General features: G+C 41.3%; 1 protein-coding gene across 13 annotated transcripts in view; it reads right to left on the bottom strand.

The window, feature by feature from the left end:
- The window catches only part of esrrga (estrogen-related receptor gamma a), a 122,721-nt gene that overhangs the window by 61,911 nt on the left and 36,861 nt on the right, over window positions 1-23,949 (bottom strand). For 4 of the 13 annotated variants that reach the window (XM_058399981.1, XM_058399983.1, XM_058399982.1 and 1 more), the window contains exon 1: window positions 21,914-22,101. The exons of 2 other annotated variants lie outside the window; for them this stretch is intronic. In XM_058399981.1, the coding sequence (XP_058255964.1) occupies window positions 21,914-22,044 (131 nt within the window). In that variant the 5' untranslated portion in view covers window positions 22,045-22,101. Of the gene's footprint in view, window positions 1-129; window positions 449-21,257; window positions 21,533-21,913; window positions 22,102-23,949 lie in introns of those variants that run through there. 7 more of the 13 variants (XM_058399984.1, XM_058399996.1, XM_058399997.1 and 4 more) reach the window with 5 other exon arrangements.

Here is a 23,949-nt window from a genome sequence, read left to right as displayed (position 1 = left end):
TAAACTGCAGGTACTACACACGCACTGTTGACAGTACACACATACACATAAACACACACACACACACACAAGCATGAGCCACAAACATGGAAAGAAGTCAAGCAGAAAGAAGAAAGATGTAAAATTTACCTACTCTTGTTCAGAGTGTAACGAGAAACACTCAGCCATTGAAAGTTCTACTGAATCCATTGGCACTCAGTGACCATCATTTGAGCAAGTGCTTCTATAAATCAAAGTTTCTCTCTGTCTCTCTCTTTCTCTCTCTCTATTTGTCCCTCTCTCTCTTTCTCTCCCTCTCTCACTCACTCCCTCTCTCTCTCCTCCTCTTGCCGTCCCGTCACTTGAGCAGTGCAATTAACAGGAAGCGTTCTCCCAGTGACAAGCCTATAGGCACAGCCAGTTGGGACCAAAAGCTCTTGCACTCTTCTAATCAAGGACTTAAAGCCACGATTGGTGCTCATGAATATGAAGCGAGGCTTTGCATATGCAGTCCCCCCCCAGTCCCGTCCTCGTGCCAGATTGGTGTCTGCGCAGCCAATTGGAGCCGGACAAGAGGCTGTGTGTGCGAACGGAGAGATCGAGCAGAGGGAGAGGGGAGGGGACGAATCTGGGAGAGCCAGTGAGAAAGGAGGAGGAGATAGAAAGAGTGACAGAGAGAGAGAGAGAGAGAGAGAGAGAGGGGGGTGTATAATGAGACAACGGAGAGATAGATATATGGAGAAAGAGGGGGATTTAAAGAGGCAGTGCATGTCTCTCCAACAGCACTGCTTATCGGCTCGTGCTGTCAAGCCTGGAGATAAAGCCGCTCACTTTGTTGATACAAAACATTGTAAATGAAGCTATGTGCTGCGAGCAATGTGTTTGCACTTTTTCCTCCGTCAAATCCTTCCCTGCCTTCTGTCCTGCGTGGGGAGATGGGTAAAGTGAAAGAAAATGTATAATTAAGCTTCATGTGTCATCCTTCATGTGTCTGTGTGTGTGTGTGTGTGGGGGGGGGGGGGGTTGATTGACAATAGTGAGATTTCTTCTTAAGAACTTATCTTGTAAAACTGTTGGTGACTGATGTACAGCACTGTGCACAGGACAGAGTGTGTGTGTGTGTGTGTGTGTGCGTGTGTGTGTCTAAGAGGCGGCATCCACACCACACTGGCCATATCACACACGGGGGTTGAACCATAAGAAAAGATCAAAGACTCCCCTTTGTTTTTGAAAGATTGGGATGCATTTGTCCGGCTCCTAAAAGTGTGTGTGTGTGTGTGTGTCACCACACTCGCTGCATTTCCAGCAGCAGCAGGGAAGATATTGCCAAGCTCTCAGAGCTGCGCAATTCCCCACTGATAAGAAAATTCAGGTGCCGTGCCGAACGACTAACTATTGTGTCTGCCCCTCCATGCTGCTTTCCCAAATCATCTCCGGCCTGCACCTTTCATATTCCAGAAATTCATTCTCAAAAAAAAAAAAGAGCCTTAAATCAGAACAGATATTTTTTCTTATCTGACAAGGTTTGGGTCCGGATTTAAAATCATCAACATCAGTCCAGATTGCTGAGTTCAAAGTTTGTTATAATAGCAGATGTGTTATTTTGGTTGTAAAAATAAGTAAGTGTATTTCAGTAAGTGTGGAATCCTCAGCATTGTTGAAAAAATATATGGAATAAAGAATAAAAACACAAACTTTAGAAAATAAAATCTGGATATTCTGTTTTGTTTTTTTTTTGTTCATATTCAGTTCATGAACAAATCTCCACAAGCAATGATCATTAAACAGACTTTCCTTGAACAAAAAAAAACAGGATAAAAAAAAAATATATTTTTTTTTATTTTAGAAAAGAAAAAATAAGACATAATGGTTCGGCTAGAGCTGAAAGACACCGGACATCTGAAAAAAGGCATTTTAACACGTGCACAGAGCTAATTTAACTTAACTTCAAAAAAGTTAGTTTGACTAATGTATGCACATTGTATTCGCACACAATGGATTCTCCACCTGACAAATGCAAAAGCTGCTGGTCAAAACAATATAGCAGAGCACCACTACGTTTCCAACCTGACTTAATATTTGCACTGTGTCAAACAGAAAAGAATGAGAGATAGAGAGAGAGAAAGAGAGAGAGAGAAAGAGAGAGAGAGAGAGAGAAGCGTCTGAAAGGCAAGAGGAGGAATACCTGCGCTGTGTGAAATCCCTCGGGAGCGCCAAACATTCCTCATATTAAGATATGTGTGGATCAAACGGCAAAGCGAACGCGCAAGCACGCCGAGCTGAGACACAGACTACTATCTCTGTGAAGAAGAAGAAGAAGAAGAAGAAGAGGAAGAAGAAGAAGAAGAAGAAGGAAAAAAAACGTTTTCCTTTGTTCAGGAAAATTCAGTTTTCCTGAAAGCTTGTGGTGTAAACGCTACGAGAGTGAACTTTCAGCCACGTTTTCACACGCCTGTGGAAAAACCCCTCAGGAAGGACCCTCAGAAACAACGATCCCTGTATCCCTGTACAGCTGCTCTATCAGTCGCCCCCCGAAAAAATCCAGCGAGCACGAGCCCCGACCCCAAACCACAATAATCCTCCTGACTAAAATCAATACTGTCACAGCTAATACCAACACAAGTAGCACATCATATTAGTTCGCAGCAGATCAGCAGGATGGACGACTCCTCCTTCTGCTGAACTCGGCTGCTTTCGCTAATAAGAGCTGAGATACAGACAGTGTGTGTTATTAACTCTGTATAAAAGACATTATTTGCATAATAAGTGCTTGCTGATGACATTGGGGTAGAAAACACTGTACTGATACTGATAACTGAAGTGAAGATATTTTCTTTAGTGGCATGAATTTTTCAGTCATTTAAGGGAAAAAAAGGAAGTTGAGAAACTGTCAAGGCAGGATTCTCAGTCCAGCCTGTCATTAATAGGCTTTAATCCCTGTAGCCTCACTGAATACATTTGAACTTAAGTATGCACAGCCAGGCTGCGCTGATTGCCCCGGCCCGTCGATATGCGTCAATAGCCGTCCCGTGTACACATTAGCAGTTTTCGCACAGCTCCTTCCTCTATTGTTGTGCGACTCGTCGCCGCATGCTTTACATCCACCGTGCTTTGTCTTGCTTCCGAACCCGAGCTGCGATCCCGTCGTCAGGACTAAAAAGCAGCGTGTTGTTAACTTGAGCCAGCTTCTTTTGTCTGGATGTGTTTGTGTGAAGTGCTGGTGGAAGATTGTGTTTGTGTGTGTGTGTGTGTGAAATGTTAAAGACAGTGATGACCCCTTTGGTCAGCGGCTGTTGACACACAGCTAAGAATTATCAACGCGAGAGCGGCATAGCATCAATCACGCCAGTCAATAGGGGAGGGCAAGTTCATGCGGGTCACATGTCAGCCGGCTCAATGCGCCCGCGCCGCTGGAGTTGTTTAGAATCAACTTGTCAAAATTGGGCCTTAATAAATTCAAGACTTATTCCGTGCCCTCAGATTCATCACGGCTTAGACGCAAAAAAAAAGTGAAGAAGAGAGAAGAAATTCACTCGAATGATTCTGAAGAAATGAAATACCACAAAAGAAAACAAGCAGAAAAAGTAAAAAATATATATATCACTTCAGGTTGCATTTTGTTTAGTTATTATTTGCTTTAGAATATTAGAATTTGCAGTTGGTTTTAATTCTAATCCATTTTTTTTAGATCGTGATTCAGTTAAATTACAGATTTATGCATTTGATAAATTGGTTTATTTGATAAAAGGCACCTGAACACTGAACACACAAACACACATCAGTCACATGTAGAGTGCAAGTACACTCAAGGAAGAAGCATAACTCAGTCTGTGTGTGTGTGTGTGTGTGTGTGTGCGCGTGTGTGGAACTCAGAGGCAGGCTGGCAATTGTGTTAGGACGGCCTGATCATGCAGTTCAGCGGTGGACAACAGAGGGAGCTACTGGCTGTGATGTGGTCAGCGCAGTGTGTGTGTGTGTGTGTGTGTGTGCGTATGATGTGTCCTCTATTGTTCCAACCTTCCACAGCACTGTCACAGACTGTAGATATATAAATAGAAAATGTGACAGTGGTATGTATCAAATGCATCTGGATTTGCTTTTCATAGCTTGTGTTTATACAAAATGTAAAAAAAAAAAAAATAGTGAGAATATAAAAAGATCCAAATGTATAATGAAGGTTAAAGAGTCTTAACTATGGCTTTTATTACCAGTTAATAGGATGAATCACAAAAAGCCATTTCTTTAGGTTTTTATATTCCTCTAAACACACATACACACACACCCACACACTGAAATTTGTCAGGCCATGACTGGACACAAAAGGACTCTTCACACTCGCACTTCAGGACCTCTCACCTACCAGAGTGAAAAAAGCGCTTCAGCTAAAACCGAGGTTATGAAAGAGGAAAAATAACGCAGCGTCGGCGGCGAAGGAGCGAGCGGATAAGTAATCTAATGGCCTATCAGCAGGTACAATTGTCACATGAAGGAAAGTGCCAATTTCAAAGCCCCCCTGCTTGGCTGGGTGATAACAGGCTAGCAGGGGCTCCAGGGACAGCCGGAGCGCCCGGCGTGCGGCATTTGCTAACCTCTTTTTGATAGCGCTTTCTGTTTCTTTTCTCTCATTCTTAGTCTTTCTTCAGCGAGTTATACACTGTACACACCTCGAGACGGCTTAGCTTCACTCCTGCATGAATAACCGTCACTCACCCTGAGTAGGCAAAAAAAACCAAAACAAAAAACAGACTGTGCAAGTGCTTAGCTGGAGGAGACAACACTGTACATCACCTGATTGGTAGGATTAGTAAAGAAAATAATTTGAAAGTCTTTACTATCTCCAGCTGTCACTCACTCACACACACACACACACACGCTCTCAAGCTCAGCCTTAATTACCTAACCCTGATATGCGATACACGTTAGGACACCTTTTAGGCCAAGGTATTTGCAAATCACTGTCTCAGAGACCCGTCTAATCTTTATCTAGGGCCACAATTAAGACTTCACAGCACTTCAACACCCCCCTCATCCTCGCCGAACACACCCTTCTCTTGTAGTACTGATGCAATCACATTTGTTCACACACACACACACACACACACACACACACACACAGAGGCTCAAACTGATATGCACGGGTTCCTCTAGGTTTCTGTACCATTCTGTTTTTCTGCTTTATAAAACATAATTCATATACATTGCAAAATGTTCATCAGTAAACACTACATCTCATACAAAGAAAATGAAAGGGGGTTAAATGTGTACAGGAAGCATTAGTGTTGAGCTGGTTGGTGAAGGTTGTTAAATATTCCTAGTGAAAGTGTCCCTCCTCGGCCAGTGCTCTGGCCTCGCCGGTCCTGCTCTGAATGGAGACATGCCATCATTTCTACATGGCCCCATTAACCACAACTCAGCCGCCGTGGCACAGAGAGCAAGCCTGAACTGAGCTCCTGCACTAACTACAGCAAGCTAGCTATAATACTCCACGCAATTGACTTATTAAAGGTGCAATATGTCTTTTTTTTTTTTTACTAGTTACTGACAAATGAGTTTTTGTGTTTTACATGCCTTGGACAACTCACTCCTAAACTTCTCTTCTCAACTACTCTTCCTCCAAGTCTGTGTATAACCAGTTAACACAACCAGATATTCCTACTGTGAGGAAAAAAACATGCTGTTATTCCAAAGCGAGCAACTGTAAATCTTAGCAATGCTTTCCCAAGCTTCCCCATGAAGGGGGATGAACTGGGATGAAGAATGAGCTTCCTGGATTGCTAAGAAATCTCTTACAATCTGTAGAAACCTGTTTGAAATGCACATATCGCTTAGCAAGACTGGTAAAGCCTCACATTAGTTTACTCACAGTCTTGCTGCTTTAGTGCAGCAAACGATGCAAACTAGCTAATACTGTAGTAATGGTAAGCTGAAAACCTCATGAGAGCTCATTCTTGACCTTTCGCCAGCAGTAAATCGGTATGTGCCTTATAAGAACTAATAACTATTTATGCAAATAAACGTTTGTTGTTTTAGTGACGAAGTTGGAATTTAGCTAAAATTGCAAGCTTCATCCTGACCTAATTTGCTTGATTGTGATATCACGATCCTGCAATATAGGATATATTGCAGGATCGTGATATCATAATCAAGCAAATTAGGTCAGGCTTTGCACGTTCGTGTGAAAAAATAACAACATAACTCATAAAATGACTCAAAGCCCATCTGAACAAGGCAAACAAACTATTCGGTGCTAATTTACAACTCGATATGAAGCTGTTGTTTAAAACTAATGCTTGTAGTGACCGTCTCACTTTGCCAGAATTTTACACACTATTGACCAAACTACATTTCTTCACATAGTCAGCAATCTGGATTTGTGTTATAACATTGAAGACATCTCATTTGACCTAGCAGAAGGTGGTGGTGTTATTTTCAGGGTGGTCAATATATCATACTTTTTATATATATTTATAAAAAAAAAAAAAAAGTTCTTTTGAGACACCAGGAGGCTTTACACCAACATTTGGCTTATAGCTGCTCAGGACTCAAATTAGCTGTGAAGTCTGGAAGATTTCACTTACTTTGTACTTCTAAATAGACAGAAATTTTAAAACTGGTGTTGTTCTCTAATCCGCTTGAGCTCCAGTCTTATAACACTGACGCATTGAGCTATGAGTTTAAATCTGGTTCTCTGTGTAGTGAAAAAAAGTGTTTTACTGTGTACTTCACAAATTAGACCACTAGATCCATAAAACACTACAAAAAAAGATCTCTGAACAACTAAAAATAATTTATAGAGTGTATAAATGTATGTAGTATTTCATAATCAAAGATTATTAAACCATTTTTTTTTATTTTAATGAATTTTTTTTATTTTAAAAAATGAATTTTAATCTTAAAAGTCTCAAAGCTTAAAATGCAAATGCAAACTGAATGCAACAGAACAAGCTGGAAGCGAGTAAAAAAAAATGACTCGAAATAGGTTAATTAAGCTTATTGTTTTTTTTTCTTTTTAAAAAGAAATGCAAAATAAAATGTTGTATATTAATGATATTTTTTGAGTATATTTAAGATTTTACAACCAAATTTTTAAAAGATTTCTTCAGCAGTCAGGGACTGTGTGTGTTATGGTTATGACATAATGTATTTGCAGGGGTTTTGGAAAAAACCCCAGCTGTATTTACACTAGAAGAACATCTGGCTGAAATGCATCTCATTTGGTTTGTGTGATCAGGGTTTAAATGCGCCTTGGAATTTTACTCTCACTCATAAGGAACACCCACATATTCATGCAGTTATTTAATCAACCAATCATGTGTCAGCAGCACAATGCCAAAAAAATAAAATAAAACCCTTGTCCAATTAGATGTGTAAAAAAAATACGGGACAAAGTGTACGGTGTGTGTGTAATCCTTGGAGCGTAAAATGATAGTAGTACCAACATTAGCTACACTATATTGCCAAAAGTATTCGCTCACCCATCCAAATAATCAGAATCAGGTGTTCCAATCATTTCCATGGCCACAGGTGTATAAAATCAAGCACCTAGGCATGCAGACTGTTTTTACAAACATTTGTGAAAGAATGGGTCGCTCTCAGGAGTTCAGTGAATTCCAGCGTGGAACTGTGATAGGATGCCACCTGTGCAACAAATCCAGTCGTGAAATTTCCTCATGACAGCAACTCAGCCACGAAGTGTTAGGCCACGTAAACTGACGGAGCGGGGTCAGCGGATGCTGAGGCGCATAGTGCGAAGAGATCGCCAACTTTCTGCAGAGTCAATCGCTACAGACCTCCAAACTTCATGTGGCCTTCAGATTAGCTCAAGAACAGTGCGCAGAGAGCTTCATGGAATGGGTTTCCATGGCCGAGCGGCTGCATCCAAGCCATACATCACCAAGTGCAATGCAAAGTGTCGGATGCAGTGGTGTAAAGCACGCCGCCACTGGACTCTAGAGCAGTGGAGACACGTTCTCTGGAGTGACGAATCGCGCTTCTCCATCTGGCAATCTGATGGACGAGTCTGGGTTTGGCGGTTGCCAGGAGAACGGTACTTGTCTGACTGTATTGTGCCAAGTGTAAAGTTTGGTGGAGGGGGGATTATGGTGTGGGGTTGTTTTTCAGGAGCTGGGCTTGGCCCCTTAGTTCCAGTGAAAGGAACTCTGAATGCTTCAGCATACCGAGACATTTTGGACAATTCCATGCTCCCAACTTTGTGGGAACAGTTTGGAGCTGGCCCCTTCCTCTTCCAACATGACTGTGCACCAGTGCACAAAGCAAGGTCCATAAAGACATGGATGACAGTCTGGTGTGGATGAACTTGACTGGCCTGCACAGAGTCCTGACCTCAACCCGATAGAACACCTTTGGGATGAATTAGAGCGGAGGCTGAGAGCCAGGCCTTCTCGTCCAACATCAGTGTGTGACCTCACAAATGCGCTTCTGGAAGAATGGTCAAAAATTCCCATAAACACACTCCTAAACCTTGTGGACAGCCTTCCCAGAAGAGTTGAAGCTGTTATAGCTGCAAAGGGTGGACCGACGTCATATTGAACCCTATGGATTAAGAATGGGATGTCACTTAAGTTCATATGCGAGTCAAGGCAGGTGAGCGAATACTTTTGGCAATATAGTGTATGTTTGGTGTATTAACTGCTTGAAGCGTGAATTTTAATCTTACACGGCGATAAAAAGGTAGCAGACGTGAACAACGCTAAACATTAAAATGTTGTTATGTAAAAAGTTCCAAAATTCCGTGCGATGTAGAGGAGCAAAAAGAACGACGACTCAGCTGAACCCCCTCTCATATCGACGCCCTGCACATTAGCATAAGCAGCTACCAGTGGGTTTTTGAGCATGACCTGGTTGTGAGATTGCAGTTGGCCAGCCGCATTCTGCTTATCTCCAAACCCCAACGAGTGCAGCTCGCGCCTCCGAGACACACGCTATCAGCCGAGCCTCACCGCTATCACAACGCCAGCGATGCAGCATGCTGCAGTTAAGCCCTGTGTACTTAACCTGGGTATTTCTTTCAATTTAAATAAACAACAAGATTTATTACTTCATTAATTGATGGGAATTTATAAAACTGGAGCAAAGGGCAGATTCGGTTTGTTGAAACTTCTTCGGTGGTCCGTTACAGTCGATTCTATTGAAGTTCTAATGCTGACATTACTGTTAGTGTCACAGTAGAGTCGATTAGAGGAGAGATTCAAGACCAAAACTAGGAGCTAGGAGTAGACCAGACCAGGACCAGAACTTGTTCTAGTTTTGTTATTTCTTTCTTGCTGCTTGTTAAAACATTATCATAATCCTGAAAAAAAAAAACTGTCAGTGTCTTCATGTTATTGCGATCAAAGAACATGCATTTTTCCACAAAAAATAAATAAATGTTTTTTTTTAAAACTTTTATACTGGTGTCTGTATACAGTATGGTATAGTATCTTCTAGAAACAATGATAATCATTTCTAGCAAAAGGGACACAAAAAAACTTTTTTTTGTTTGGAGCTTTAAATAAAACCAAACCAATAGAATTAATTATCTGTATGGTTAAAATTTAAATGAAAATAAAAAAATTTAAATGAAAGATGACTAGATAACAGTAGCCTGAAATCATGTTAGCATGCTTCAGTAACTAGCCTGTGAATATTCAAGAGACTGAATATCCCAGCAGTGCGAGACCCTGTACCATTCTCTCCAGGTCATTAGGCAAAGTAAGAGCATTAGCATCCCAATATTTTCTTACGCTTCTTATTTACTGTTAAAAGTTGCTGTTTAGGTGAGAAACAGTTTTGCATTGCTGACTATAGTTTCAGTTTGTTTGAGCTGCATTTTGTTAATAATTTCAAGAAATTCGAGTTGTTGTTTCTGTCAAAGAAAGCATACACCGATCAGGCACAACATTATGAGCAGTGAGAGGTGAAGTGAATAACAATGATTATCTCCTCATCATGGCACCTGTTAGTGGGTGGGATATATTAGGCAGCAAGTGAACATTTTGTCCTCAAAGTTGATGTGTTAGAAGCAGGAAAAATGAACAAGCGTAAGGATTTAAGCGAGTTTGACGAAGGGCCAAATTATGATGGCTAGATGACTGGATCAGAGCATCTCCAAAACTGCAGCTCTTGTGGGGTGTTCCCGGTCTGCAGTGGTCAGTATCTATCAAAAGTGGTCCAGTGGTGAACAGTGGTGAACCGGAGACGGGTTGAGAGAAGGCTGGCCCGTGTGATCCGATCCAACAGACGAGATACTGTTGCTCAAATTGCTGAAGAAGTTAATGCTGGTTCTGATAGAAATGTGTCCGAATACACAGTGCATCATGGGTCAGTGCTGTTTTGGCAGCAAAAGGGGGACCAACAAAATATAAGGCAGGTGGTGATAATGTTATGCCTGGTCGGTGTACAATTAACTGTCAGTCAACTCAAAAGCTATATTATCAATTATTCTTCCACCATGATGAAAATATATATGTAGGAATTAAAAAGTGTACTCAAAGCTATATCCATTAAATGGATTTTTGAGTCATATAATTATAGATTTTGATCAGTTCAAGTTGCTTAACAACTTAAGCATCTAGCTTAAGTGAGTAATGCATTACAGCTATATTCTGTTTTCATCAACAAGTAGAATCAAACAGTTGCCACTTTACCCATCAGCCCCAGCATGTCACATGTCCCTGTCAGATGTCTCAGTGATCACGTGTTCCCTCTCATTATCTCCCTAATACAACTTCCTGTGTTTCAGTACAGTGTTACTGTACATGAAGAAGACCCCGATTCTGGTGCACTGGTCGCTTTGAAGCCGTAATTAAGGCAGCTATAATTATTGCCTCTGCAATAATCTCATTCCTTAATATATCAGCCCTATCAGACAATGATTTCTCCTTTCAAACATAAGACAGCCCAGGATTAAATACAGCTGCCCCTCTCTACCATCTCTCCACCTTTCCAGCTTGGAATGATATTAACTGATAGAGATCAATGTACATGTAAAAGGCTTTCCCTCCCTCTTTTCTCTCAGTCTATCCCTAACTCCCTCTGTCTCTCCTTCTTTAATAAAAGTCCCTCCTTTAAGAAAGCGGTAATTGACTCTTCTCTGAGGGAGCTGGTGCATGGATTCCAGACTTATACCCACATCTTCATACACTTCCTCCAAAGCCAAGGTGCATGTGAGAGAAATCTTAATAATTACGGTCACACGTGACCACTCGCACGACAAACCTAAACTTATGTGTGCTCGTGTCATTTAATGTCAACCGAGAGGATTATAACAAGAAAATGGAGGCAAGTTGTAAGTGGGACTTTTTTGCGGGGAAAAACTTCCCTACTCGGCTCTTAGCGAACCTCCTCTTGGCATCTCTTTTATGTAGAAGTGCACCTGCACAAGGTAGGCTTCAGTGGAAAGTCACATCGACTGTCACGCTACATCACGTGGCAGAAAGCAAAAGAGGAATTTGCAACAAACACACGCACACACACACCCATGTTTGTCCTCTTTTATTTGTAAGCTTAAATTTTCAAGTGAGAATGTTTATGATGATCAGATATCATCTTGTTCTCCACTGGTTTGTCTGTCTGGGTTTCCTCTGGTTTTCCAGTTTCCTCCCAGATCCCAAAAACATGCCTGGGATGGAGCGAGGTGAGAAAACCTAGTCTGGGATTTACAGGCCCTGTGTGTGTGTGTTTGTGTGTGTGTGTGTGGGTCCATGGAGTACAAGAATCATCCCTGAAGAGTAACAAAAAACCTTTCTTTATCAATATGCACCTTGAGAGCTGCTGTGCTTTACAAATCCACACACACACACACACACACACACACACACTTTTTGCTAACACAGTTTTAAGCAAAAGTAAGTGAATAGTCAGCGCTTGACCAACACTAATGGATTAGATTTTTTGCGATAAGAAACCTAGCTTGTGCACTTTTACTTAGAACATCATGAGCTTGTTTGTTTGTTTGTTTGTGACCAGCTCCCAGCTAGTGAGGTTACGCAGGTTACCCTTTAGATTCCCAGTGATAAGAACATGAACATCATTTGCCCGGCAGCTAGTTAGTAAGGAGGATTAGCATATTGAAGTAAAGTCACCACACTGCAAACACGGTTTGAGCAGTAGAACAGAGGAAAGGATCAGCAAAGATCTGGTCATTCTTTCTGACCATTAACCACAAGGAGCTACTTTGAGACTCTGATCACTTGACTGTCTGTCTTTGACAAACTCTTCTGCAGGCACAAAAGGACACCCAAAAAAACAAAAGTGCACATTATGTACCAGATCGTAAGAGACACACCACCACGATTCTGTCCCTCACAGCTGTTATTATACTGTTTCATTTTCCTGTCATGCAATGGCTCTCCTCAGTCCAGCAAATACGGACTTTCGTTATTCAAAGGTACATTTGCTGTGTCCCTGGGACAAGCAAATCCCCACTGATCTGAATTCCAAAGCAGTGAGGAAACAAGCTTCATTCAAATTGACACACAAACAAGTGTGTGTTCACAAATCAGTTGCCACAGTGTCAACAACTTGATCAGGAAATGTCATGATAGCATGATAGAATGGGACGCCATCATCTCCTTTTAAAATTAGAGTCTAAGCCATCTAAGTTTAGATACCTGTGCTGTCCAAAAAGTGTGTGTGTCCTGATCCTGGAGAAAAGCATCCACTGCCACACCTCCAGAAAGCATTCCACAGATCCTGTTATGTCCCCTCATTCGAAACTAATACCATTCCCTCCCGCCTCATCTACCCCCCTCCTTCCTTCTCTCTCACCACCCGATTTGATAACAAATATTCCCTCACCTAAATTAGAAATGTGAAATAATTATGCCACCGGCCCTCCTACGGGTTATTCATAGGATCCGGCCGTTGTAAGGGAGCTTTCGTTATACAAATAGGTTACTTCAGAGAGTGACTTTAATTATGTTGGTTTCAAACAGAACATGAGTGCACAATTCCAGTGGGATTTGGAGTATCCAAGCTCTTTGTTAACTGAGCACAAATGTATGCCAGCAAGGAGCATTGGCCCCGACTCTGCGCTCAATTTATTCAGACGCCGCACACCTCTGCCCGTGAATAATTCCACTAATAATAAAGATAGCAAGAAACAAGAGAATCCCCATTCAAGAGGAGAAAAAAAGGGGCTAACAAAGAGAAAAATCTACGTGACTTTTCAAGGACAAGTCATGGGCAGTGTCAAGGGCAATGAAAACAAATCATGTTTGTCTCCACTCGACGAAGATGGCCACATCTACCACACTCTTTTGTTGTTCTCCTTTGTTCTTCTTCTTTCAAATTTGTGTGAAGCACACTATTCCATGAAAACGGTCTTAAAGAAATAACCATTAACCATCCGAAGGAAACCTCGAGGAACCGTTTTTCTCTTAGAGCGTACAGTAGACTTGGATGAAGGACAGTCTATGGATGGATTGGTATGTAGTTGTAGTGTGCGGTCTAGTTAGAACTTAAGCTGATCATCAGATTCTAGCAGTGCTCACAGTGTTCAGTTATCCAGAAAATCAGATCTCTAGCTGATGCCTCCGAGCACAACCCATGCAAAATTGCTAGGAATTGTAACAGCTAAGCAAGATTTCATTTGCTTGATAAGCATTAAGAAAAGCTAATCTTACATTAGCTCATAAGTCTAGAGCTGATAGAAATAACGCTATATTTGGACTTGAGTCTGGTTTTGAGATGTTTTGTGTATTGATTTATCGATTGATTTGTCGCTAGATTATCGCCATTCAGTCTCAGTCTTGGGTGTTGGTCTAGTAAAATCTGATCTTGGTCTGGAATAAAAGTTTATAAAAAATTAATGTTCACGTTGTTTAATTGGGACAGGAAGAAATTCAAAAAACATCAGAGACTAATTATTTGAGCAATGCTCAAATGAAGCCAACATGACAGTTAGCATTACTGGTATGATAATTGTATGTTAAATGTCATTGATTGCTACACTTACTGTATTCGTGTACATGGTGGCTTAGTGGTTAGCATGGTTGCCTTGCATCTGTGGGGTTGAAGGTTCAATTCCCACACTGATTGTATGGAGTTTGGGATTTATCTCTAAATTGTCTGTAGTGTGAGTGATGATGTAGTGAGTGCCTTGTGATAGGTTGGTACCCCATCCAGGGTGTTTTCTGCCTTGTCTCCTGAGGTAGACTTTAGTCTCCCTGTGACAGAAAATGGATGGATTTGTGTGGACTTTTGCTAACCTGTTTAAATGCCTCCAGAATTTTCCTGATTCCTGTTTGGGGTTTATAAAACTTGGCCCTTAAATGGATTTGTTCTTAGGTCTGTCTTGTTTTCATCTTGACTTGGCCTCGACCCCGTTAAGACTCGAGCATGACTCGATCTTGTCTAGTACCAGTCTTGGCTTTGATGACATTGTTGACCGTCTCTGAAGGAATTATTCATAAAAGCTACAATAACTAGCCCTATCCACAATTTTTTACAACTTTCTGAAACATACTATTCATGGGGTTTGTTAAAAAATCTCACTGTGTTGTCAGAGCAGCCAAGCCATGAACAAAGTGTCACACTATACCAGAAAGATAACTATCATATTTGTGGGCTATTGACATGACTATGTAATAACAGGAGAACTCCATTACAGAGCCAGCAAGGAGACAAATCTGTGTCCTCATCTGCTAATATTTCACAATCATACAAAAACATAATCTGTCTGTTTGACTGCGGGGAAATTTATAGTCACCTCATATCGTCACCTGATTGCTTTTGCTGGACACAATAGCGGTAAATTGCAGGCTGTCTGGTAAACACAGCCAGTCAGATGTATACACGTAATTCTTTCAGGGTTGCTGATTGAAACAAAATTCTAATACGTGCCCCTGCAACACCCAACCCTGAAAATGACTGCATTGCCACAGCCTTCTGCTTTAATTTGGGAACAATATTAATTGGGGGTTGTGTTTAGGGATTTTTTTTTTCACATGATCTTTCAAAATAATTAAAATGTCAGTGAAAGTAAATATGCATAAAGGTCATAGTTTCTGAAATTTCATCTCTTGGGTTAGAAGGGACTTGCCGTTTGAAAAACAACTGGAGTCTTAGACATGTAGCACATGTAACAAACCGTGTTATGAAACCTTACATGGTGGAAGCATTTCTCATCAGAAATACTGTTAGAAATGGGATTAGTTTCTAATCTGTCATAATCTGCTGTCTTGTTCTGGTTGTATATATGGGACCACATGGGTAGAAGAAACATAAATATTGTATAGTCAGTGAGATGTTAGCTACTCTCTGCTCACAGTGCTAGTAGTCCTCTGTGTTGGATGACAGGTTAATTCAATTGGTGAGCATAAGTATCAGAGGGCTTATGACAAATTCCTGTTGTTGGCCAAGCTGGAACAAACATGGTTACATACACAGATCAGTCATAACATGAAAACCATGGACATATGACGTGAATAACATTGATTATCTCATTACAGTTGCACCTGTCAAAGGTCAGGTCTTAAAGGTGAGGTGCTGGAAGCAGAAAAAATGGGCAAGAGATCTGAGTGACGTTAACAACGGATCAGCCAGCAGCAGGATGCCAGCACAGTAACAGGAAAAACTCAAAAGTTTACTAGGAGAGCTACTGTACAAATATGTGTACAAATAAATAAAGGAAATATTAAAAAAAAAACCTGCTAATGAACATCACAGCTCTGTCTAACAGGATCTTCATCATAATCCCTGATCAATCCTCTGACAAGGATTTTAAAATTCGGCCAGAATTTTATTGAGATCATCTCGTACCATGTCCGGAAAATTATTATATATTTCCAGAATTTATGTATTTCTGTTAACGCTGCTTTGTGACAACATCCATTGCTATGGAAATTAAATAAATTGAATTGAAATCTTAAAACTGGCGTAACTCATAGTAATGTGGCGTAACTCGCATAAGAAGTGTATTAGACGTAGACAAGGTTTTCGAAGACAAGCAGTACAATGATCGTGATTATGAAGTTGCACATTGGGGCAAAACACTCACACACACACACACACACACGCACACACACAAAGAGAGAGAGAGATAGCTCAGAGTTCTGACCTTGTTAACTAATGTCGAGCACGGATCCTTTTACCACTGCAGCAATCCTCAGCAGTGAGTAGGGGGATCTCCTTTTCTCACGTAACAGAGCTGTTCTCTGCAAAAGTCTTCCTACTGACAGACAGCTGTCTCTCTCTTTGCAGTTTGTACAAGACATGCCTCTAAGATTATGTAAACCATTTTTACAAACTTGATCAGGGAAGATAAAGTACTCAGCTGTTTAAAATGTCAAACCTTGCACTTTGAGTTCATTTTCAGCATTTGACAGAATGCTGAAGGTTTATTATTGAGACGTCTTTTGCCATGTTATTCCTGTAAACCTGTCACATCAAGTAACGTCACGTTTCAAATTGGCTGCCATGTTTTGACTCCAACTCCCAGATCCCAAAAACACACCCCACGTTCCAAGACTTTTAATGGTGCAAGTTTCCCTTTATATATAGGTTTGTTTGTTTGTGTTTATTTCTATTCAGTGTACTGCATTTCTCGACTTCTGATCCTGTTAATCTCTGACATTCCTGTTTTACCCTGTTGACCTTTGCCTGTTTTTTTGGATTTACACTGTGTCTGTTTGCCTGTCCCGATACTTTTGCCTGTTCTGAATTTTGTGACTGACTGTTTTTTTGTTATTAAAGCCTACATTTGCATCCAACTCCTTGACAAAACCTTAGAAGATGCAGTGAAATGCAAAAATCAGTCATATGACCTGAGTTGAGCCTATTTCCTGCTACTGAGAGTGACATTTGGTCTACTTAACGTGCCGTGTGCCTCCCCACCTTCTCCTCATTTCAGATAAAGCCACTCAGTGTGATTTCAATTCATAGCAGCACAGAACTGGCCAACAACAGGCAGATAGCGATATGACCAAAAATATTTATATACACACACACACGTGCGTCATGACAGGGCCAATCGGAAAAACTTTGCCGTGAATGGAACCGGAATTTGAAAGCTTGGTGTGTTGAAAGTGTGTAAACATGGCTCTGGTTGAAGTCACGTTGTTGTTGTTCGAAGATAAGGACACGATAAGCAAGATAGGCTGCAATTACTACTTCCATTATAATACAGTTAAACAGTCAGATTGTTATCTTGCTAGAGTTGAAAAGAAAAACAGAGCACTTCGTTCGCTGTCTCCAACCTCTCTGTCTACACGCAGCCGTGTTTCAATGTAGGCCAGCAAAGCCATCCGTACATCAGTGGGAGTAAAACGATGCCTCACCGCTGGGAGACGAGGCTTTTTCTCTGCTTTGTGTGAAGATGCTGTGTTAAGTGCGAGAGCCTGAGGAAAGATGGAGCACAGCGCCTTAAGTAGCTCTCCGGGGACGCTGGAGATTTCCGAGACGAGGAGTCTGCAGGTACCTGGAATCTTCGAGCGTTTGAAACGATTCCACTGATTCCGGCGTTCTGTCTCTCGCAAGATAACGACGAGTACGTAGCACCGGAGACGCAAACCTAAAACCCAGTAGGAATCTCTTTCAAAAAACCATAATATAATATAACAGCTCAACGGCTGCCCTGCGATGTTAATCCCTTAATAAATCAATCGTATACAATGGAAAGAAACTCATAACAATACTTTTGTCTAGCGTAAAAATACACTAGTGTAAATAAAGAACTAATTGAATTTAAGCATTGCGCTGGAAACCGAGCCCTCAGAGTGTGAACAGTGTGAATGAGATGGCAGCAATTGTGTTAGTGTCAAAGTAGCGCCACTTTTCCTGATGTTCCATCAATATCTCGCTCAGGTGCAGTGGGCTGAGAAGAAAAGGAGGGAGCGGAGAGTGGGGGATGGGGGGTGGCAGAGGGAAGTCTAACAAGACTCGCTGCCTTGAGCCACCATCTCTGACTGACACTCTCTTAAGTGAGTAAAGATTTGTTCTGCTAGCAGCGGCAGTTTCGAGAACAAGGCAGAATCATAATGTGTGTGTGCCCATGCCTCTGTGTGTGTGTGTGAAAACAAAACTAAAATAAGATGTCAAATAAACGCCAAAAAAAAGGGAACAACTGTAATCTTGCTTAATATAAAAGAAAGTATTATCAGAGCATCGTCAACTAAGATACCACCTCTTTCATTATTATTATTACATTTTTTAAGCATGGACTTTTTTTGGTAGTCCGTGTCAAAGCGGCTCATTTAAAATCAGGCAGTATGAAGAACAAGGAGGGGAAAAAAAAGGAATCATTATGCAGGCTAAACAGTGCGCAAAGTCAGCTAACATATTCAGAACAGTCACAATCACTAAGCCCTCTGACACAATATGTAATCTTGAGGGAAAATCAATGACGTGTCCAAAACTATAATTGCTACTCCCAAATTGCCTCAGTAGCAATATGCTTCTGAAGGAACAAGAAACATAAACTCAGCAAAAAAAAAAAAAAAAAAGGGGGAAAAAAAACTTCACTGCTGTTCGCTGGATTAGAGAACCTTTTAATGGCCTGATTATCAATAGATAACTACAGCATAAGACTGTGACCTTTAACCTGCTTAACCATCTTCTGAAATGGAGATTCATCACAGAAAAATCACACATGGCCTGTCTTATTTTTTTTTTGGTACAGTAGAGACTACATGGTACAGTAGAGAGTAGAGCCGATGCTCTTTATGTAAAGCTGCCTGATATCCAAAACTGTATAATCATCTACCACACATGGAAAGTAAAGTAAAGTAATATATATATATATACATATGTAGAGGAATGTTATATGAACTATGTGAATAAGAAAGACATCATGCCCTATATTTCTGTCCTATGTATTGACATGGATTATCGGATGGAGCTCACATAGCAAAATTCTGTCATTAGGACAGAGTCATGGCGCTCACAAGAGCCCTGAGCTGCTCCTGACTTTACAATCATTACGACACAGAGCGGAGAGAGAAACAGAAAAATAAATAAATAAAAACGTGCTTTAATGGGCCACCCTCCTTAGAAGCAGCAGCAGCAGCAGCAGCCCCTTTCCCAAAGACTAACCCTCTGCAATTAGTCTAATTAATGTGAAACAATGGAGCGCATGGCCACTTATCAAATTGATTGTTCTCCCTATAGAAGGGGGAGTGTGGCAGGCCTGGCCTTGTAAAGGGCGACTAATTTCAGAAGATGATTGGAGTTGTCACGTTGCTGTGGGCCAATTACCTCCCGACTTCGGTCACGGGCGGCGGAAGAGATAATTAGCATGCGTTTAAAAGGGCTGTATTCTAATTAGCTGCACTTTGTCAAAATACGGTGGAGAGAGTTCAGATGGTGGAGGAACTTTGGTTTAACTGCGAAAATCCAAACACACACCACACACACACGTCCCATAATATCATAATATAATGAATGAGATTTCTTTCTCTCTTTTTTCCCTTCACCCACAAAAAAAAAGACTCTTGTTAAGCCCCTTAAGCCCATCTCCAGAAGCTTAACAGAGACACTTTAACAGAGTCCTATAAACTGCCTCTCTCTCCTCTGTAGCTGCTGCAAATCCATCATTAATCCTTTCAATTAATTTATTCTTGTGGGCTTCTCCTAAGGTTTAGCCCCTGTGATTTAATATGGCAATATGTTGCCATGCTGACACTGAAATGAGAAACCTCTGAAGCAGGAGGTGAAGCGTCGCCCCTTCTTGCCTCAAACAAAAAAAAGGCTTTTTTTCCGGCAGAAAGTGTAACATGTAGTTTAGCCTAGTTCAGGCTCCTGAACCCGAGAAAAGGATTCTCCGGTGGTCTACATTCGCAACATTCCCTTAATAACCGTTTTACATTTTTAATTAATTCCATTTGAGGCCATTGAGAATTTTTAAGCATGGTAATTGCAAGGAAAGGGCCCTTGAGGGGGAAAGGGCCATGTATGAACGTATTTCTATTCTGTTAAAGAGTCTGAAAACACTTGAAGATCGTGCCAGAGCATGACGCCAAAGCGACTGTAATCAGATACCAGATGGCAATTTTTGTTAGCGTTCCCTGTTCTGTTGCTTTCTTAATTATCAACAATAGCACTTGCTTTCCTGAGATGTACCATATGCTTTATCTATTCAAATAACAAAAATCTTTCAGTTAGCAGTTAAACAGAAACCTTCCGACATTTCTGGTGCTCCTTTCATCACGTATGTTTGATTTGAGTTTGACTCTTCGCAGGAAGCGAATGCCACGAGATCATCTTCATCTTGCAGCTGAACTTGTTTCCATCGTGTTGTAAATGAAGTCAATTATTCTGTTAAGCTAATTACTATTCCAATTAGCGCAGCTATAACAGCTTTCTGACCTTATTATCATATCTTTAGCAATGCACATGGCGGAGTCAGAGAGCAGAGACATGTGGGTTTGTGTCTGTTTTACAGTGTTTCACTTCACCTACGCTAATTAAACATCATCATAGCACTTCAGCTAATTTAACAACTAACACTTCCGACAATTTCAAGCTACTTACGTATTAAATAATACTGCAAAGCTAATAATACTATTTATTTTCTTAAGGTAATGACAGTACGCTTACTGGTTTCTTTTGTTCTGTGACTTCTGGGGACAGATTTGATTTGGTTGGAGAGAAACGGAGGGATGGAGAGATGACAGAAGACAGAAAGCTGTCTGTTGTTTTTCGGGAGTTTTCTGTGTAACAAGGCAGCAAGTACGGAAGCCCAAGGGAGCTTCTTCTCTACAGATTAGACGCCGCCATTCAACCAGAGCGGCAAGGAGAAGGAGGTCCCCAAAAACACGTCAGACGACATGTCAGTCCTCCTTGCACCATCTCTTTACCTCGTTCTCTTCCTCTCTCACATCTAAACATCTCTTTCTGTCAGAACAAATTGGCCGGGCCTTAGATCCCTTCTGGCTGCTGAAAAGTGAATTAATCTGTTGGTGGATGTCGGGATTGAGATCACAAAACAAGCCAAAAAGCAGTAAAGAGGAAGACATTTCTTGTTTGTAGACAATTTGTTATTGGTAAACCTTACAAAGCTGTAGGAATGGAAATGAAGTAAATGCTGAGTAAGAAACTCTGTGCTTTTCTTTGTGACCACAAGATCTTCTGGTGTGATTAAAGAAATTAGTCGTGGAGCCTAATCAACGTAGACGAACAGACAAGCTGCAGTGCTCAATCAGCAATGTAACACAACTCCAGATTGCTATAAATCCAACAGATATTCCGAGGCTGAAAAGAGTGAGAGTTGTTGTAACTCTGACCTTCTTTTCTTCCTCTCACACTTTCTTTGAAAGCCATTAAGGTCCGATTTCACTCACCTTCCATGGGAAGACACTGCCCTTGAAAAAAATACATGTTCTTAAATAGGTGTTGCTTTGCCAGTCAAGGGGTTTAAATCAGTCTTCGGGCTTCGGACATACTCTGGCACGTGCATCTGATTTCATCCCATTTATACACGTTTTGTAGAAGCCTGAGAAATTTTTTTTTTGGACTAAAGATAGAAAATGCAGTACATCTAGTAAAACTCCAGAAATGACCATTTCTTGTCCAGCAAAGATTGATTTCAAGGCCAGTTTAAATTTGCTTCAATGTCTAGTTAATAGTTCCTGATATCTCTTCAGGTAAAGTGGTTTTGGACAGTGACTGAGGATTATCAGTCAACAAGTTTCACCTTCAGATTTCACTCATGCTCATGCCTACTTTGGCAAAATGCAAAGCTCGGGGTGTTTACATATACAAATCATGTAGTTGCACTGCTTTAATCTTGTAGGCTTATATGGTCACTTTCAGTTGTTTATCTAGGAAGGGTTTCTTCCATTCCTTATAAGTCCCTGTTGGTTAGCACTACGCACCACTTCAAGACATCCAGAAGAAAATTAAAACAAAATATAACTTCAGAAAAAATATTCATTTAGTATTACGACAACCTTAAAGCCGTTCCGTGGCCATCTATCGATTCTATCCGCATACTCACCGTACAGGCGGGTGACCAACGAATGGAAAAGAACCAAGAGCAAAATATCTTAGTAAGGTGCTGGGCCTCCACGAGCCACCGGCTTCAGTATTCATTGGCACAGATTCTTTGGAGAAATGATCACTATTCATTCAAGATAATCCTCAGATACTCCCAAATCTCCAAAAGGTGTTCAACTGGATCGAGATCTGAATTGAGACTGTGAAGAAGAAAGCATAAGATTTACATAATTTTCATAATTCATTCAGTGAACCCTTGTGCCCTGTGGAAGGGGGCGGGGCAATCCTGGAAGAGACCACACCTATCAGGATAGAAATGTTTTTAACAAAAGAAAAAATGCAACGCTACAGTATATAAGAATAACTTTAGGAGTTACTCTTGACTGGAAGTGGACAAGTAGACCCAACAAAATGCCTTCAAGAAAAAAACACACCTTTTTATTATTTTTTCCCTTTAATTTGTCACCCAGCTATATATGCATACCCTGCCAGGGACTTAGGGATTTTGTACGCCCATAGAGAAAGGAGGTTTAAAAGACTTTTCTAATCAGCTCTGAGATTACAAATGCAGACAAAAGGGTGAAGAGGATCTCCTGGTTATTTTTTTTCCCCGAGCCACTGTGGATTTAAGGCACGGCCCATACACGAGTGGCTAATGCCACCCACAGCATGACAAGCTCATCAGCATTCATTACATCAAAACAGATGCAAGCAGGTAGAAAAAAACAGCCTAAAAATTGGCTACAGGTTCTGAGGGAATGGTTGTGTCTGGGCTGGTAATCCACAGCTCAAGTGGCACGGCCGCACACGTTCTCCCTGCGACTCCATCGGGCTCTGGAAACACCTCCCGCTCTCTGCCGCATCAATATATTTCATCTGGAGCACTGAGCAGCAATGGAGAGATCAGCAGAATGGGCCGAAATAATAGAATATTCATCCCTCTAATCCATATTCAATTCTTTTCCCCTCCTCCGATCGCCTCCCTCTCTTCTAGCGCATGCATATGAGCTCAGGCTGTATCTCTCATTCAAATGAGTTGTTCCGCCGTTCACTATCTCCTTTCTCTCGCTCTCGCCCCCTCACCCCATGTTAAATACACATGTTGGGTTTCTGCCCCGCTAACCAGCTTTTGACAGGCCCAGAGCTTTCGCTAAAAGAGACGGCTGGCTGTGACAGAATGGAGTGATGCAATGGAGAAGTGAAGGAACGTGTGATGGGTGAAGAAGCGCAAAAAGATTTGTCATATACAGAATATAACCCATCCCGCCCAGCTGACCACCCCCCACCCCTTAAGGCGGATTAAATTCTAGACATGGATACAATCAAGAGCCTCAATTCTAAAACAGAGTTAAAATACTTATTTGACATCGACTTGCTCATGACAGGAATCTTACACCAAAGTCATGCATGGGTTTTTTTCTGTGTGTAATTTTTTCTGGGTCTTTTTCCTTATTACATCAATCCAATGACATCATCTAATCTTAGCCTGAGAAAGACTATTTTTGCTTCAGCTGCTTTCTTATTTTCCAAAGGTATCCACCCCGCTCCGACCATCTCAATCATCTCTATCTGACTAACTATTCGTTCATCACCCTCAGATTACACGATAAATGAACAAAGCTATTACTGCTGTGTGCCGAAAGGGCCTGCTGACAAATATGGATACATTTCAGGAGCACCGAAGCCACCAAGGAACAATTTTGCAGATTTCATCAAGAGTTCTAATTATGTTCCTGTCAAGTCCAGAATGCTGCAATCCATAACTGGGGGAAGCACTCGGCGACGAGCTGTCGTGTGAGGGGCGTAATTTATGCCCTGGTGAAAGGGACCGGGGGGCGTGTTGAAGTGTTCCGGCATGCACAGCGCCCCCTGACTAACAACCGGATTTGGAGAAGATGAAACGTTGGCTTGACGGAAGTGATGAGACGGAGAGGGTTTGGAGGATAGAACTATTGTGTATGTGTAGAGACTAAAAAATATCAACTATTAAATCCACAACATTTAGCTGTGTATATAAGAGCACATGTAAACTGGCTT

The sequence above is a fragment of the Hemibagrus wyckioides genome, linkage group LG09, assembly GCF_019097595.1.
Source record: "Hemibagrus wyckioides isolate EC202008001 linkage group LG09, SWU_Hwy_1.0, whole genome shotgun sequence".
Taxonomy (NCBI): domain Eukaryota; kingdom Metazoa; phylum Chordata; class Actinopteri; order Siluriformes; family Bagridae; genus Hemibagrus; species Hemibagrus wyckioides.
Note: the sequence above shows the minus strand (reverse complement) of the source record. Positions and strands in the feature narration are given on the sequence as shown.